This window comes from Stegostoma tigrinum, chromosome 35 (genome assembly GCF_030684315.1).
Source record: "Stegostoma tigrinum isolate sSteTig4 chromosome 35, sSteTig4.hap1, whole genome shotgun sequence".
NCBI lineage: Eukaryota > Metazoa > Chordata > Chondrichthyes > Orectolobiformes > Stegostomatidae > Stegostoma > Stegostoma tigrinum.
Window position 1 is genome coordinate 18845952 of NC_081388.1, and position 18244 is coordinate 18864195.

Below are 18244 nucleotides of genomic sequence, written 5' to 3' on the forward strand. Positions count from 1 at the left end.
GCCTTCTTCCAACTCTACTCATTCTGAATTGGTCTCTCTCAAACTTGTGTCAAACTCCAGCTGAACCAACTAAAACAGGAATCATACCAATCTAGACACCGCGTTAATTAAAAAAAAGACCCAGAAGGGTCAACAGCAAAGTAAGCAGTTGCCCAGAGTCATAGGCTTTCCAGGAATCCCTTAAATAAAATCCCTCCAATATCTGCATAAATTACAAAGTGTGGAGCTGGAGGAACACAGCAGGCCAGGCAACAACGGGGAACAGGAAAGCTGACATTTCGGGTCTGGACCCTTCTTCTGAAAAGGGTCCTCACCCAAACCATCAACTTTCCTGCTCCTCTAATGCTGCCTGGCCTGCTGTGTTCCTCCAGCTCCACACTGTGTTATCTCTGATGCTGCCTGGCCTGCTGTGGTCCTCCAGCTCCACACTGTGTTATCTCTGATGCTGCCTGGCCTGCTTTGTTCCTCCAGCTCCACACTGTGTTATCCCTGATGCTGTCCGGCCTGCTGCGTTCCTCCAGCTCCACACTGTGTTATCTCTGATGCTGCCTGGCCTGCTGTGTTCCTCCAGCTACACACTGTGTTATCTCTGATGCTGCCTGGCCTGCTGTGTTCCTCCAGCTCCACACTGTGTTATCTCTGATGCTGCCTGGCTGCTGTGTTCCTCCAGCTCCACACTGTGTTATCTCTGATGCTGCCTGGCCTGCTGTGTTCCTCCAGCTCCACACTGAGTTATCTCTGATGCTGCCTGGCCTGCTGCGTTCCTCCAGCTCCACGCTGTGTTATCCCTGATGCTGCCTGGCCTGCTGTGTTCCTCCAGCTACACGCTGTGTTATCTCTGATGCTGCCTGGCCTGCTGTGTTCCTCCAGCTCCACACTGTGTTATCTCTGATGCTGCCTGGCCTGCTGTGTTCCTCCAGCTCCACACTGTGTTATCCCTGATGCTGCCTGGCCTGCTGTGTTCCTCCAGCTCCACACTGTGTTATCTCTGATGCTGCCCGGCCTGCTGTGTTCCTCCAGCTCCACACTGTGTTATCTCTGATGCTGCCTGGCCTGCTGTGTTCCTCCAGCTCCACACTGAGTTATCTCTGATGCTGCCTGGCCTGCTGTGTTCCTCCAGCTGCACACTGTGTTATCTCTGATGCTGCCTGGCCTGCTGTGTTCCTCCAGCTGCACACTGTGTTATCCCTGACTCCAGTATCTGCAGTTCCTGCTATTTCTCCAATACCTACAGTGGATATTCAATGACATTTTTAAAAGAAACCATTGTCAGCATGTCCCCAAAATTTTATTTTGTTTTCCCAAAATCTTTCAAAACTAAAGTTCTTTAAGCAAGAGTGAATATAAAGGATCTTCTTAACAACTGTTAATTTATGAACAAAACCTTGAGGCGAGAAATTTGAAGGATTGTGAGGAAAGTGTGGATTGTGGGACTAAGTAGATATTTCCACCAAATAACCAACACAGGCGTATAAAAGTGTACTAAATAAAAACAGGAGTAGGATGTTCGGCCCCTTGAGCCTGTTCTATGATTTAATAGGTTCATGGCTAATCTGATACTCCTCTCATCTACTTTCCTGCCCTTTTTCCATAAGGATATAAGATAAAGGAACAGAATTAGACCATTTGACCCATTGAGTCTGCTATACCAGTCAGGCACGGCTGATATATTTTTCAACCCAACTCTTCTGTCTTCTCCCCATAATCCTTAATCCCCTTACTAATTTAGAACCTATCTATCACTATTTTAAAAACACTCAATGACTTGGCCCCAAAATCCGTCTGTGATAATGAGGTCCACAGATTAACCAGCTTTGGCCTGAACAAATTCCTCCTCATCTTTGTTTTAAAGGGCCTTCCCTTCATTCTGAGGCCCTGCTCTCAGGTCCTGGTCACACAGAGTGCGCAACCACTCCTGAAATGACAAGCCCTTCATCCCTGGGATCATTCTTGTAAATCTCCTCCGGACCCCCTCCAATGCCAGCACATCCATCCTCAGATACGAGGCCCAAAACTGCCCACAATATTTCACACGTGGTCCGATCAGAGCTTCATACTGCTTCAACGTACATCTCTGCTCTTGTATTCCAGCCCTCTTGGAAGGAATGACAACATTGTACTCACCTTCTTAACCAGGAGAAATGCGATTGGATGAGGTGTGAGTGGCAGAATAATGAACAGTTACCATCCAGAGCAAAAAACAGGGAAAAAAGTGAGACAAAAGCTTATAAAGAGCAGCAACCAAAGTGGGGGCAGAAATTATAGGCTACAATCCCTGACTTAATTGTTGAATATGGAAGGATAGATGTATCTAATCAAAGTATGAAACACTTTTCCTTAATTTCCCTTTTACAGACAATCTCTTATACTACCACCCCTTTAGCCCTCTTAAAAAAATAGGTTATTAACTCTTTTCCATTCTAATGAAAGATCAATAACCCGAAACATGAGCTCTGCTTTTCTCTCCACATATTCTGCCTGACCTGTTGAATATTCCTCACATTTTCTGTCTACATTCATATTTCTAGAGTCCGTTCTGTTTTGCTTTTGTACTTAATAGTGTATTTCCTTTTAACCAAACAGGAGACAGTTTAGCCCAAACAATTGAAAATTCGATTGATGGAGCCAACTTGAAACATCTAATTAGAGTTCCCACTGGCTGTGGAGAGCAGAACATGGTACATTTAACCCCAGGAGTGATTGTCACCAAATTTCTGGACAACACAAGGCAGTGGGAAAGAGTGGGAATAGAAAAGCGAGCAGTCTCATTGCAGCACATTAGACAAGGTACAATTCACTCTTTATGCATTCAAGTTGATTGATTGATTGTTGTCACATGCGCTAAGATATTGTGAAAAGTGTTGTTTTGCGTGGTGTACAGACTGATCATATAATACAAAGTACAAGAGGGTAGCGGAACAGAGTGTAGAATACAGCGTTACAGCTGCAGAGAAGGTGCAGAGAGAGAGCTCAGAATTAACTTTTGAGAAGTCTGTTCGAAAGTCTGATAACGCAGGGAAGAAGCTGTTCTTGAATCTGTTTGTACACGTATTCAAACTTTTATATCTTCTGCCTGACTGCAGAGGGTAGAAGAGGGTGTAATTGATTATGTTGGTTGGTTTCCCGAGGCAGTGGGGAGACTAGATGGAGTCAGTGGATGGAAATTAGGTTTGTGTGATGGACTGGGCTATGTTTGTGACTCTGTAGTTTCTTGTGGTCTTGAGAAGAGCAGTTGCCATACACCGCATTGTGATGCACCCAGACAGGATGCTTTCCATGGTGCATCTATAAAAATTGGTAGGATTTCTTATAGACATGTTCGATTTCATTAGCCTCCTGAGGAAATAGAGACATTGCTGTGATTTCTTGACTGTAGCATCGTTGTGGGTGGACCAGGACAGGTTGTTGGTGATCATCACTCTCAGACTCTCCACCTCAGCACCATTGATACAGACAGGGGTGTGCCCTCCACTTCACTTCCCAAAGTCAGTGACCAGCTCCTTTGTTTTGCTGATCTTGATGCAGATATTATTGTCTTTGCACTGTGTCACTAAGCAGTCAATCTTTTTCCTGTATAACGTGGGAAGAAGCTGTCTTTGAATCTGATTGTACATGTTTTCAAACGTTTATATCGTCTGCCTGACTGAAGAGGTGTAACTGTGTAACTGTTAGTGTCTTGTCCTTTTTTGAGATCCGACCTGTCACGGTGGTATCGCCAGCCAACTTGTAAATGGCGTTGGGGCAGAATTTTGCCATACAGTCGTGCGTGTGCCAGGAGTACAGTAGGGGGCTGAGTGCACAGCCTTGTGGAGTGCCGATGTTGAGGATTGTAGTTGAGGAAGTATTGGCATCTATGCTTACTGATAATGGTCTGTGGATCAGGAGGTTGAGGATCCAGTTACAGAGGGGTGAGCTGAGATCTAGGTCTCAAAGTTTTGCAATGAGTTTCTTTTGGAATTATAGTGTCTAAAACTTGCTGAAATAAGGAGTGTCATGTTTTAGAAAGTAAATTTTGGAAGTTGATGCACATGTAAATTATCAGTGATGATATATTATAATGGGAATAGTGTCTCATAAGTTAAGTTCTATCAAGGCTAGAATCTTAGTGTAGTCTATTGGTAATAAAATGGCAATGACAAAAATCTTGCAAGCCACTCATGTAAATGTTACGGGGAAGGCGGTGATTGGTGTCTGCTGTAAGGGTGATAGGTCACAAAGTTTGGCAAGATAAATCTTAATGAGTACATTGGACTGTAGGCTAGAAAATGGGGCATTGGAAATTGCTCATTGCAAGAAGACATTGATGGTGTTTGGTCTACTCTTTTGGAGACTGTGATGAGGAGTAGAGAGTGCTTATGCACAGTAGCTGGGAGAACGGAAAAAATTTTCAAAGGACCGCAGTACACAAATACACTTGTATATGGAACGGGCCTGGAGGTCAAATAACCCCAAATATGGCTTCTTAAAGGTGACATTGTTGGGTTACAGGAGAGAAGGCTGTAAGAGGGGCATGGAGGAAAAAAAACATAGATAATATGGACATTGTCAAGGGATGCTCGCCAATTTTATTTTTAACCCCTTCATGGGATATGGGTGTCACTGGCTGGGCCAGCACTTATTACCATTTTCAGTGTCAGCCACAACGGTGTGGGTCTAGAGCCAGATGTAGGACAATCCAGGTGAGGACAACAGTTTCCTTCCCCAAAGGGCATTAGTGAACCAGATGCGGTTTTCCCCAACCATCGGCAATGACTTCATGGTCGTCATTAGACTGTTATTTCCAGGTGTTTACCGAATTCACATTCTACCATTTGCCATGGCAGGGCTTGAACCCCGGCCCCCACAGCATTACCACAGTCTCTGTATTAGTAGTCTAATGATAATACCAATAGGCCACAACCTCCCCTGTGCACATGCCAATGGAAGTAGAAGAATTCCGTTTACAATATCGTGATAGAGAAGAGAATGCCCTGGTTATAATCTAATGACAGGGAGGAAAGAATGTGCAAGTTAAGAAAGATTGTTATGCAAATCAAGAAAGGAACATGCAAGTGGAGGTGATGACCTAATGTTATTATTGCAAGACTATTACTCCAGAACCCAGGTAATATCTGAATCCTGCCACGGCAAATGGAGGAATTTGGATTGAATAAAAATCTAAAAGTCTAATGATGTTGCTGAAACTATGGCCAGGAAAAACGATTTGCTTCCCCAATATCTGGACCAAATCGCTGATTTTTTCCTAACTTCTTGTCGTTTCTATTTTGTATTTCCAGGCTAGTTAGCTTTTGATTTTTATTTGATTTGTTTCCTACTCAGGTTATGCTCAGCAGCTAACATTTCGCAAAGACGATGGTTCTTATGCAGCATTTCTGCATATTCCGTCTAGCACATGGTAAGTTACAATGAGTCAAAATGCTCCCTTTGTCTCTCTGATAATCCTGCCATACCTCATGGAATCCTGCTTCTGTAAAATATTTTTGGGATGTTTCACCATATTAAAGGTGCTAAATAAATAAAACTTTACTTTTTTGCTTTTGTCTTCTGACTAATGATGCTGGCGTCAAAAGTTTCACAAAGCATTGCTAGCAGTTTAAGAATGCACAAAATGCATTTGTCACATAAACGACCAAGTATAAAACAAATCAAGTGGTTACACAAGAGAGTTTAGAGTAATTTTAGCACAAACATCAAAGCAGAGTTACAGAGATAATGGGAACTGCAGATGCTGGAGAATCCAAGACAACAAAGTGTGAGGCTGGATGAGCACAGCAGGCCCAGCAGCATCTCAGGAGCACAAAAGCTGATGTTTCGCACCTAGACCCTTCATCAGAGAGGGGGATGGGGAGAGGGAACTGGAATAAACAGGGAGAGAGGGGGAGGCGGACTGAAGATGGAGAGAAAAGAAGATAGGTGGAGAGAAGAGTATAGGTGGGGAGGTAGGGAGGGGATAGGTCAGTCCAGGGAAGACGGACAGGTCAAGGAGGTGGGATGAGGTTAGTAGGTAGCTGGGGGTGCGGCTTGGGGTGGGAGGAAGGGATGGGTGAGAGGAAGAACCGGTTAGGGAGGCAGAGACAGGTTGGACTGGTTTTGGGATGCAGTGGGTGGAGTGGAGGAGCTGGGCTGGTTGTGTGGTGCCGTGGGGGGAGGGGACGAACTGGGCTGGTTTAGGGATGCAGTTGGGGAAGGGGAGATTTTGAAACTGGTGAAGTCCACATTGATACCATTGGGCTGCAGGGTTCCCAGGCGGAATATGAGTTGCTGTTCCTGCAACCTTCGGGTGGCATCATTGTGGCACTGCAGGAGGCCCATGATGGACATGTCATCTAAAGAATGGGAGGGGGAGTGGAAATGGTTTGCGACTGGGAGGTGCAGTAGTTTGTTGCGAACTGAGCGGAGGTGTTCTGCAAAGCGGTCTCCAAGCCTCCGCTTGGTTTCCCCAATGTAGAGGAAGCCACACCGGGTACAGTGGATGCAGTATACCAGATTGGCAGATGTGCAGGTGAACCTCGGCTTAATGTGGAATGTCATCTTGGGGCCTGGGATAGGGGTGAGGGGGGAGGTGTGGGGGCAAGTGTAGCATTTCCTGTGGTTGCAGGGGAAGGTGCCGGGTGTGGTGGGGTTGGAGGGCAGTGTGGAGCGAAAGCAGAGTTACAACCTGGTTTCCAACATTATCCCTTACAAATGTTCAATCCCAGAAAAGTTACACTGCTATCTGAACTCTTCAGATAAATCCTCCCAGTTTCTATTCTTGGAACTGAAGAAATACATTTTTCACAGTTCTGAAGGTCTAAGCTCTGTCCATCCATGAGCTTTGTTCCTCACTGAAATGAAGTTCGTTCTCCTTCTAATAGAAAACAATTCACTTCTGAACTGAGTTTAAAAAAAACTTGATTCTATTGCTCTGAGTCAAATCAAAACTAATGTGTTTACTCTTTCTATCATAGGCTCAACAATATAAACATCTTATGTTCTAACATCACAGAGATCAGTTGGTTGGGCAGTTAGTTTTTGATGCAGAATGATACCAACAGCCCTTGTTCATTTCCCATCCTGCCTGATGTTAGCATAAGGGCTCTCTTTCCCAATGTCTACCCTCACCTAAGGCATGATGGTCCTCGGGTTAACCTATCACCAGTTGCCTCTCTTTGTAATGTGAGATCAGTTTGCCTTTTACCTTTTTCTATATTTGGACAGGCAACCAAGAGCTTGAATTTGGGCCAAAAATATTATTTCTGTTGACCTCCAGATTTAGGTGAAATAATATTTATTTGGGTTTCAATGTCTGAGCGTTGAATCATTTTTGTAGCGCGGTCTTCGCAAGTTTTCAGTGGGAAATCTTCTTTCGATCACTTTGCTCCAGAAAATGTTTCATAATACTACATTTTCTTCCTTTGCAGGCTGACTGCTTATGTGCTGAAAGTGCTTGCAATGTCGAGCGATTTGATCTCAACTGATACAAAACATCTTTGTGAGGCTGCAAAGTGGCTAATAAATAAACAGCTCATTGATGGTCGTTTCAAAGAAGATGCTCCTGTTCTGTATTTAAAAACAATGACTGTATGCAACGTGTTTCTTTCATTCTTTATCATTCTAGCTGGCTGTACTTAAGAAACTAAACAATCTTAAAATCATAGAATGAGGCTATTCAGTCTCTCTTGCCAGTGTCAGTTCTTTGAATCAACTATTCCGTCAGTCCTTGTTCTTTGCTTTTATCTCAAATTTCTCACCTTTGCTTAATCCCCTAATTCTCTTCTGATAATTGCTACTGGGCCTACTTTCTTCACTCTGTCAGGTAGTGCATTCCAGATCAAATGACTTACTGCATCCAAAATTAAAAGCAAAATCTCCTTCGACTCTGGTTCTTGTGTGAGTAACTTTAATCTGAGTTCTCTGTTCAATTATCCTTCGAGCACTGGAAACACTTTCTTCTTATTTAATCTATCAGCAGTCTGAAAGATTTTGAACACTTTCATCAAAACTTTCATTAACCATCTCCTTCATCCTTTTCCATCTCTTGACTACCTTATCCCACCGTAACTTCTTACATCCTGCTTTCACCCTCCACCATTGATGAATGCCCTTTCAATCATTATGCCACTTGTCTCCTGGATCTTTATGCATTCAAAGCAACTTTGCATATCTTCACTATTCCCTCTCCAAAGTCTATCATCACATGTTTTGGTGACCAAGTTATAGAATCATGTTGTACAGAAGAGCCTTTCAGCCCATTGATCTCTAACATCAAACCATGCCCATTCTAGGCCCCTCTCTTGTCGTCAACCACTCTAAAAAAATCTTAGGTTATTTGGTAAATTTATACCTTTCAGCATCTTTGCACCTTTTTCAAAATACAACATGAGAAGTGGCCCAAAGATGCGCAGGTTGGTAGATTGGCTGTGCTAAATTATTCATGGTGTGTAGGCAAGAAAAGCCGTGGTAAATGTGGGGTTGCAGGGTCAGTGTGGACTTGATGAGCTGAATGGTCTCTTTACACCCTGTAGGGATTCTACAAATTTGTTTTATGCAAAAAAAAATGAGTGGCACGGTGGCTCAGTGGTTAGCACTGCAGCCTCACAGCACCAGGAACCTGGGTTTGATTCCACCCTCGGGCAACTGTCTGTGTGGAGTTTGCATATTCTCCCCCTGTCTGCGTGGGCTTCCTCTGGGTGCTCCAGTTTCCTCCCACAGTGCAAAGATGTGCAGGCTAGGTGGGTTGGCCATGCTAAATTGCCCGTAGTGTTCAGGGATGTGTAGATTAGGAGGATGAGTCTGGGTGAGATGCTCTGAGGTTCAGTGTGGACTTGTTGGGCTGAAGGACCTGTTTCCACACGTTAGGGATTCTCTGATAATAAATGTCAACATATAATTTTCTTGTTAAGGATTTTAGTTTTAAAATGTTTGATATGTAAAGTTCACATTTTAGTTGGCTTTACACAGCATTTGAGACATTCGTTAAAAAATTAACACGAAGAACTGCAGATCCTGAAAATCAGGAACAAAAACAGAAATTGCTGGAGAAAGTCATAGGTCTGGCAGCATCAGTGGAGACTGAAAGTTCTGATAGCTTTTAACAGAACATTTCAAGAAGGTTCAGTGGACCCAAAATATTAAATTAGATGTTCTAAATAGCTCACATTGCTCCCTCAGATGTATTTGAGGCTTTACTTTTTAATTATGATCTCCATTATAGGATATTCTTTGCCAGTTTATTTTCTGTTAGGTGTTCTTCAGACCTTTAAAACAAATCTTTGCTGAATAATCCAATTAACTGTTAACACATTGGGACTAATCCTAATACAAGAGAGTAGTAAGGGTATGGAACGCTTTGTCTGCAACGGTAGGAGATTCGCCAACTTTAAGCACATTTAATTCGTCATTGGACAAGCATATGGACGTACATGGAATAGTGTAGGTTAGATGGGCTTCAGATCGGTATGGCAGGTCGGCACAACATTGAGGGCCAAAGGGCCTGTACTGTGCTGTAATGTTCTATGTTCTATGTTCTATAAGAATGTGTCTGAGTGAACCATTCCATTTTTTGTGTGCTTGTTTCCTTTAGGGAGGACTTGGTGATGCAGAAAATGATGCTGCCTTAACTGCATTTGTACTCATTGCAATGTTTGAGGCTGATGGTGTTTGCTCAACTTTTGTGGAGGTAAAGGAGCTATATTTGTTTGCATAAGACAATATGCAAATCCACAAGGCAGTATTACCGAATTTATCTTCAATGTTCTACCATGTCAGCTGGAAATTTAAATGTTTCTTAATTCCATTGCAACCAGTTAATACGGGTAATGTTGCCTAAGTAGCAAATATTCAACACATAAACTTTGGAAGTAATTGCTAGCTACTCGACTGGAGAAACTGTTGTTTAACTTGATCCTGCCTACTGGAGTGTGAGTTAACAGACAAATGTCCTAATGCCTGTGCTGGCGCATTATCGCCCTGCCCATTTAACACTTTGTGAGCAAAAATCTTTCAGTCTGAGGGATGCAAGGACAGGTGTAACTGATGATGGATGTTATGGATTGAAAGAGAAGTGGGACGCTATGCAAGGAGGACGGAGTAAGGAACGAGTGAGGAAAATCTGAAAAAGGAGGGGTTGCAGGCAGCAGGCTGCCCAGGAGCTGTAGCTGAGGAAGGGTATGCAGCCAAAGAGTTGGAATTGGTGGCTCGGGCTAGATTGCAGGATATGGGTGATACTGAAAGCTGGAAAGTTGGGAATGGTAGGGGTGGGTGAGAAGAACAGCAGCCCACATTCATTCATTCTGTAAAGATGCTCCTGCATTATGAGGACTGATTCTGTAAGGTTGGGTTATCCCAAAATGCTAAGAGTAGTTGATTTATAAAGAGCTGATAAAAAACTGTTTTATAGTTTGCCTCCTTTGCTGTTGTCATGTGAATGTAAAAACATCATGAGTGGATTATATTCTTGTACAGTACTGCACAAAGTCCTATAGGTTCCCAAATTCCATCGACATATTCTTCATTCTTCTGTGGTGTCTATTCTGAGCCCCTGTAAGTAGTAGAACTTCCTGCAATATGTTTTGCTTGTGAGTGATACTAAATAAATCAAAAACTTTTGGGGAAGCGTGTTGTTTCCAACATTTCATTCCTTGTTCAAAATCATTTTAGAATTATGAAAACAGTATTGCCAAAGCAGGAGATTACCTGGGCAATCAGTTTGATAATCTGAAGAAAGCATACTCTGTGGCAATAACAGCCTATGCACTCTCATTATTGAAGAAAAACAAACTGGACACCCTGATGAAATTTGCTTCAGAAGGTAAGGCAGATTAGTAGCTATGTGCACACTTTTCTCTTTGCTTAGAATCTTTGTGTTGACATTTTGTTTACCTGTGTACATCTGGGAAATCTCTCAGTAAATGAAATAGTTTTAGTTAATGGAAGCTAAGCCTGGAGCTTGACCACAAATTCTGAATTCACTGCACACATGAAGCAGTGATCATTTTCTCTTTAACTAATAAGTAATTGAAGGTTAAGGATTGAAGTCAGTTTATTTAGTAAAGAGGAAGAGACTCATGACAAATCTAATGCCATACCCAGTTGCTATTCCATTGAGTCAGAGTTGACTGGTAATTATTGTACTTCGCAGTACTCCTGATGGTCAATTTCAGCCAATTCTATTTCAGCGTGAAGCATTGTTTGCTGTGTCCCCAACACTGGGACATCCCATGGTACAGCTTCCACCAGCAGTTGTGCTCAGGCTGGGAGGCATGTGTAGAGAGACTTGAGCAGAAGACAGAATCAGCAAGCCTTTTGTAGACATTTTCCAAGATGTATAGACAGTAACCTCAGTTCCAGTACTGTTATTAGTTTAGGAACACTAAATATGTTCCAACTAATGAGAGGGAAGAGGAGGAAAAAGAACTTCCATTTGGCTATGTTAATGATTACAAATATGATATTTTTTCATTTGTATGTATCACCAGGAAAATCAAGATTTATAAACAAAGGAGAAATGGAAAATAATTGTCCCTTATCATACATTGTTTTGAAACTTAGCACAAATCATGAGTGTGCTGGTGGAACATGTCAGTGGAGAAATTCTTTCTATTGCCTTTTGTATTGGTCAGGGGAGAGTAGAGGGAGAGAGAAAAGAAACAACAACATTTAATTTTAAACTGAATATCTACTATTCATTGTCCAAGGAATTACTAATGTCTAGTTTTTCAAAACTACAAAACAGGAAGCTGTTGATTTATTTTTTTTTCCTGCTCTGTTTGCCACTTGTCCAAAAGAGAAAAATAATTCACCAGGAGCACCATATCGCTGGAATTCAAATTTTGGTCTCCTTGGGGATGCTCTTGAAAGATGGTAAAGCACCTTTCTGCCAGAGCAAGATAAACCATTGCCTTCAAGGGATTTGTTTTTGTAAGAGAACCATACCCCAGGTTTTTACTAGCTAAGCACTTAAGAAAGACTGTAATGTTTGAACTTCCAGCTTTATTTCGTTATTTTCTACTTGAAGTTAAGAAGGCCTGCAATGTGTAACTTTTAACCTTATTTCATATGTTTTATTACACTACAATTACTGCAATGTTTCACATTTAAATGTTCTTTCTTTCTACCTTGCTCTTAAGATTTTGCACCTAGGCACTTCAATTTGTATCTTCTGGCACCTTGTGTGATCACATTATACACTTTTCACTGCACTGCTTTACTTTTGCACTTGAGTACTTGTGACAATAAAATGAAATAAAACCAAATTTGAAATGAATGATATACTTTGCATGATTACCATTTTAACTTGTTCTTTCTCTTACACCTTTCAGACCAATCATACTGGACAGATGCTGGCAACGCTAGCTCTTTGTACACAATTGAGGCCACAGGATATGCCCTTCTCACTCTCGTGCAGTTAAAGGAGTTTGACAAAGCTGGCAAGTTAGTGAAATGGCTGTCCCAAAGGGGCGAGTATGGAGGTGGCTACAGCAGCACGCAGGTTTGACCATTCAACTTTATAAAGAACTCTTCAGAAAATTACCAAAGTTTAGCAGGAATCTGGGAGAGTGGTGTGTTAAACCGGTCTGTTGTGTTCCTATCAAACAGGAAATCGCCAAAGCTTTCACTGGACGAAGCTTTGCATTTTCATTGATGTTCATCTGATCTTTCAGCCAGAATAGGGAAACACTTGGGGAGTTCACTGGGCAATATTTTCAAGATTTTTCAAACCATTGTAAGAAGCACTGATCTGACGAACTTGAACAAAACCATTAATTATGATTTGATGTTTGTTTTTGTTGATGTTCGTTGTGGAGCAGGGTTAACCAGAATGCCCAGAGAATCCCAGAGTGTGGTGGGGGGAACCATTTCACGTTGCTGCGAAATAGGGATTGCAGTTCCCTCACTTTGAAGATGTGTCCTTGATCTGGGAAGCTTTCAAGCCTTAGGCACACGTCAGTCGCTCTGTCAGGTTTCTTGGGAGGTTCATCTGGGGAAAGCATGGTCATTGCCCGACTGCAGTAGGTCCTGGGACTTGATGCAATGAACCCCCAGCCAGTGCTTTCTCAACAGGACATTGAAGGAAATAATCATAGAGTCATAGAGATATTCAGCACAGAAACAGACCCTTAGGTTCAACTCAGCCAATCGAGTCCAATTTTCCTGCATTTGGCCCATATACGTCTAAACCCTTCCTATTCACATGCCGATCCAAATGCCTTTTAAATGTTGTAATTGTACTACCCTCCACTACTTCCTCTGGAAGTTCTTTCCATACACACACCACCCTCTGTGTGAAGATGTTTCCCCTCAGGTCCCTTTTACATCTTTTCCCTTTCACCTTAAATCTATGCCGTCTAGTTTTGGACTTTCCTAACCTTGGAAAAAGACCTTGTCTGCTCAACCTATCCATGCCCCTCATGATCTTATAAACCTCTATAAAGTTACCCCTCAGCTTCTGACACTCCAGGGAAAATAGCCCCAGCCTATTCAGCCTCTCCCTGTAACTCAAACCCTCCAAACCCTGGCAACGTCCTTGTCAATCTTTTCTGAACCCTTTCATTTTTCATGACATCTTTCTTATAGCAGGGAGACCAGAATTGAACACTGTATTCCAAATGTGACCTAACCAATGAAATACTGGCCTGCGCCATCATTTACCCTTGACACACTTCACCTGCCCGTGCAATGTTGTTAGACAGTTAACCCCCCACCCCCCGTGTCCATGATTACTGTGGGTCAAGGGATAGCAACTGCAATGAGTAACCATTTTCAAAGTGTTTGAGAACCTTTGCCCTGATATGAGCAGATAGAATTCTACACACACAACATGCTGATGGGAATTGCAAGGTTGAAATGGGAGTTATCAGACATTCCCCGACATCTGGCTGACCAGTACAATCCCTTTTGCTAAATTCCAAGGAAACTTTTCACCAAGTATTTCAAATACAATGAAACAAGGGTACATGGCTGTCCCCAATTTTATTTATTCCAAAAGGGATGGATTCATGATAATGCAGCCATCTCATTAGTGTTGCATTGATCAGTCCAATTTAACTCTTGGTCAGATTACAAATTCAAAAAATAAATACATTCACCAGAGGTGAGCTGATACAGTTCTCAGTAACTAGTTGATATAGTCTGTCATTTCATAAATGTAGGAGAATTACTATCTCTTCATTTTATAATAAAATCGAGTTTTATTTATCAGTAAAGTTGTTTTATACTTTCCTGATCATTGGCTAGATTTGATAAGGGTAGGCAGTCACCTATAAGTGCTCCGCGAACCAGAGGAGAAAATAATTAAAAGGACAAAACTAATCAAAAGTGATCAGCCATATAACAACAACATAGAATTACTATTATATCACTTGTACAAGTTCTAGACTTGTGACCTAACACCTAGAAGATCAAGGGCAGGAGGTACATTGGAAGAATACTTACAAGTTCCTTCCTGGTCGTATACCATCCAGAATTGAAACTATACCAATTCTGAGAATTCCCACTGGATAGCACTTTGGGTATATGTACACTACATTGACTGCAGTGGTTCAAGAAAGCAGCTCACCACCATTTTCAAAGGGGCATCTGTGTATCTGAATGGGTTTAATGATTAACTTGTGAGTTTTCTGTAGCCATGGTGATTTTTGAAAAAAAAACAGAACACCGACAAATATTTGGTTAGGGGAAAATACCCATAACTTGAAAAGAAAAGCTTTTTATTATTCAGAGATCGCAGGAACTGCCAGTGCTGGAGTCTGAGATGACAAGGTGTAGAGCTGGATGAACACAGCAGGCCAAACAGCATCAGAGGAGCAGGAAAGTTGACTTTTCGGGTGTGGACCCTTCTTCAGAAATGGTGGAGGGGAAGGGGATTCTGAAATATCTTAACCTGTCTGTCTTCCCTTGACTGACCAACCCCCATCCCAACTCTCCATCTACACTCACCTTTACTGACTCCATCTCGCCTCCCTGACCTGTCCATCTCCTCTCCACCTATCTGCTCCTTTATCCATCTTCCACCAGCCTCCCCTTCTCTCTCTATTTATTTCAGAATGCCCTTCCTCTCCCCCATTTCTGAAGAAAGTTCCAGACCCGAAACGTCAGCTTTCCTGCTCCTCTGATGCTGCTTGGTCTGCTGTGTTCATCCAGCTCTACACCTTGTCATCTCCTTTTCTTGTTCAGTTTGCCAGACTGAATGAAGACCGATGTATAAAGTAGCTACTCCTGAGGAAGGGAGTTAGAATTGTTAAGAAGTAGATTATCTCAGAGCAAAGAGTTTAGTATAGTTCCAGTCAGGAAATATTTGATTAAAATCCCGAAGGGATTATTTGGAGCTGAGAAAGTTTAAGACTCCAGGAAAAGGCTATCAGATTCTCAAGCTAGAGCTGTAGCTAGAGTTAAAGTAAGTGCTATGGATGACCTTCAAAAGGGAATTCTATCTGGTGTGAATACTGTAAAGAGGTGCTTGGGATTTAATAGGATTGCAATTTTACTGTGCCTTCCAAAACTTTGAAACTTGTGTTTTATGTAAATATTTTGATTCACTCCATTTTATCTTTTTTCTTTTATGTTTAAACTTCTGATCTGACTTGTAAAATAATAATGTCAGGTTGGAACATAAACTTTGCCCTTTTTTAAAGGTTTTTTTTCTGGTATCTCTTGATTTTTCTGCATGACCTTTAATGGAGATTCAAAAATAAATTGATTACTCATTTTTATTTCTTGAGCAAAGTTTGCCTTCTTCAATATGTTTGACAATAGTTTTCCTTCTTTCCACTACCCTTCTCTCAAATAAAAGGTGACAATGGTTGCTTTACAAGCTCTGACCAATTATCGGGCAGATATCTTTCAAGAGGGTGAAATTGACTTGAATGTTACTATAACCATCTCCGGCAGATCTGGTCCTATTCCTTGGTATTTTAACTCAGATAATAGATATGTCACAAAAACAGAACAGGTTAGTTATTACTTAAGTTTTAATGTTTATTTTAAAGTAATTATTTTTTTCGTACCCTAAATGGGTATTTGTGCTTTCCGTTGTTTTGAGCATACACACTGGAATTTTGCATTTGCACGCGTTTCTCAGTGTGATATGTTTGATTTCAACACACAGGAGTGTATTAACTACCTTTGCATTGCATTGCGTAGAGTGGGCAATGGATCATTCATTCTTCCTGGTCTGCATCTGCATTGATGTTCCACAGTATCTTCACCTATCCCATTTCATGAATATTCTTTGCAAACAAGTCTTCAGTAGCTATAACACTTAAATCCTGTTTCGCTCAATAATTCCAGTGTTGACTGGCTCAAGAGGTGACAGTTTCATTGTGCTAAAAGAAAGGAAGTCTTGAGGAATTTCAGTGGCATGTAATTGAATTCCAAATTTAAGCTATACAGCTGCCTGATGAACAAAGAACAAAGAACAAAGAAAATTACAGCACAGGAACAGGCCCTTCGGCCCTCCAAGCCTGCGCCGATTGAGATCCTCTGTCTAACCTGTTATCTATTTTCTAACGGTCTGTGTCCATTTGCTCCCTGCCCATCCATGTACCTGTCCAAATACATCTTAAAAGACATTAACGTGTCTGCGTCTACCACCTCCGCTGGCAACGCCCTCTGTGTAAAGAACTTTCCACGCATATCTCCCTTAAACTTTCCTCCTCTCACTTTGAACTCATGACCCCTAGTATTTGAGTCCCCCACTCTGGGAAAAAGCTTCTTGCTATCCACCCTGTCTATAGCCTTCATGATTTTGTAGACCTCAATCAAGTCCCCCCTCAATCTCCATCTTTCTAATGAAAATAATCCTAATCTACTCAACCTCTCTTCATAGCTAGCACCCTCCATACTGGGCAACATCTTGGTGAACCTCCTCTGCACCCTGTCCAAAGCATCCACATCCTTTTGGTAATGTGGTGACCAGAACTGCACACAGTACTCCAAATGTGGCTGAACCAAAGTCCTATACAACTGCAACATGACCTGCCAACTCTTGTACTCAATACCCCGCCCAATGAAGGAAAGCATGCCATATGCCTTCTTGACCACCCTACTGACCTGCGTTGCCACCTTCAGGGAACAATGGACCTGAACACCCAGATCTCTCTGTTCATCAATTTACCCTGGGACTTTTCCATTTACTGTATAGTTCGCCCTTGAATTTGATCTTCCAAAATGCATCACCTCGCATTTGCCCGGATTGAACTCCATCTGCCATTTATCTGCCCAACTCTCCAGTCTATCTATATTCTGCTGTAATCTCTGACAGCCCCCTTCACTATCTGCTACTCCACCAATCTTAGTGTCATCAGAAAACTTGCTAATCAGACCACCTACACATTCCTCCAGATCATTTACATATATCACAAACAATAGGGGTCCCAGCACAGATCCCTGTGGAACACCACTGGTCACAGGTCTCCAATTTGAGAAACTCCCTTCTACTACTACCTTCTGTCTCCTGTTGCCCAGCCAGTTTTTTATCCATCTAGCTAGCACACCCTGGACCTCATGTGACTTCACTTTCTCCATCAGCCAGCCATGGGGAACCTTATCAAACGCCTTACTGAAGTCCATATATATGACATCTACAACCTTTCCCTCATCAATCAACTTTGTCCCGTCGTCAAAGAATTCTATTAGGTTGGTAAGACATGGCCTTCCCTGTACAAAACCATGTTGCCTATCACTGATAAGCCCATTTTCTTCCAAATGGGAATGGATCCTATCCCTCAGTATCTTCTACAGTAGCTTCCCTACCATTGACATCAGGCTCACCGGTCGATTATTACCTGGATTATCCTTGCTACCCTTCTGAAACAAGGGGACAGCATTAGCAAGTCTCCAATCCTCTGGGACCTCACCCATGTCTAAGGATGCTGCAAAGATATCTGTTAAGGGCCTGGCTATTTTCTCTCTCATTTCCGTCATGAACCTGGGATAGATCCCATCCGGACCTGGGGACTTGTCCAACTTAATGTCTTTTAGGATACCCAACACTTCCTCCTTCCTTATGTCAACTTGACCTAGAGTAAGCAAACATCTATCCCTAACCTCAACATCTATCATGTCCCTCTCCTTGGTGAATACTGATGCAAAGTACTCGTTAAGAATGTCACCCATTTTCTCTGACTCAGCGCATAACTTTCCTTCTTTCTCCTTAAGTGGGCCAATCCTTTCTCTAGTTACCCTCTTGCTCTTTATATATGAATAAAAGGCTTTGGGATTTTCCTTAACCATGTTTGCCAGCAATATTTCATGTCCTTGCTTAGCC

At 42.2% G+C, this 18244-nt stretch overlaps 1 protein-coding gene across 1 annotated transcript in view; it reads left to right on the forward strand.

Annotated features, from left to right (window-relative positions):
- Window positions 1–18244, forward strand: part of LOC125447414 (complement C3-like) — a 110265-nt gene that overhangs the window by 58320 nt on the left and 33701 nt on the right. The window contains exons 24-30 of the mRNA XM_059639862.1: window positions 2584–2787; window positions 5320–5395; window positions 7401–7560; window positions 9563–9658; window positions 10639–10789; window positions 12300–12469; window positions 15770–15928. Of these exons, the coding sequence (XP_059495845.1) occupies window positions 2584–2787; window positions 5320–5395; window positions 7401–7560; window positions 9563–9658; window positions 10639–10789; window positions 12300–12469; window positions 15770–15928 (1016 nt within the window). The remainder of the gene's footprint in view (window positions 1–2583; window positions 2788–5319; window positions 5396–7400; window positions 7561–9562; window positions 9659–10638; window positions 10790–12299; window positions 12470–15769; window positions 15929–18244) is intronic.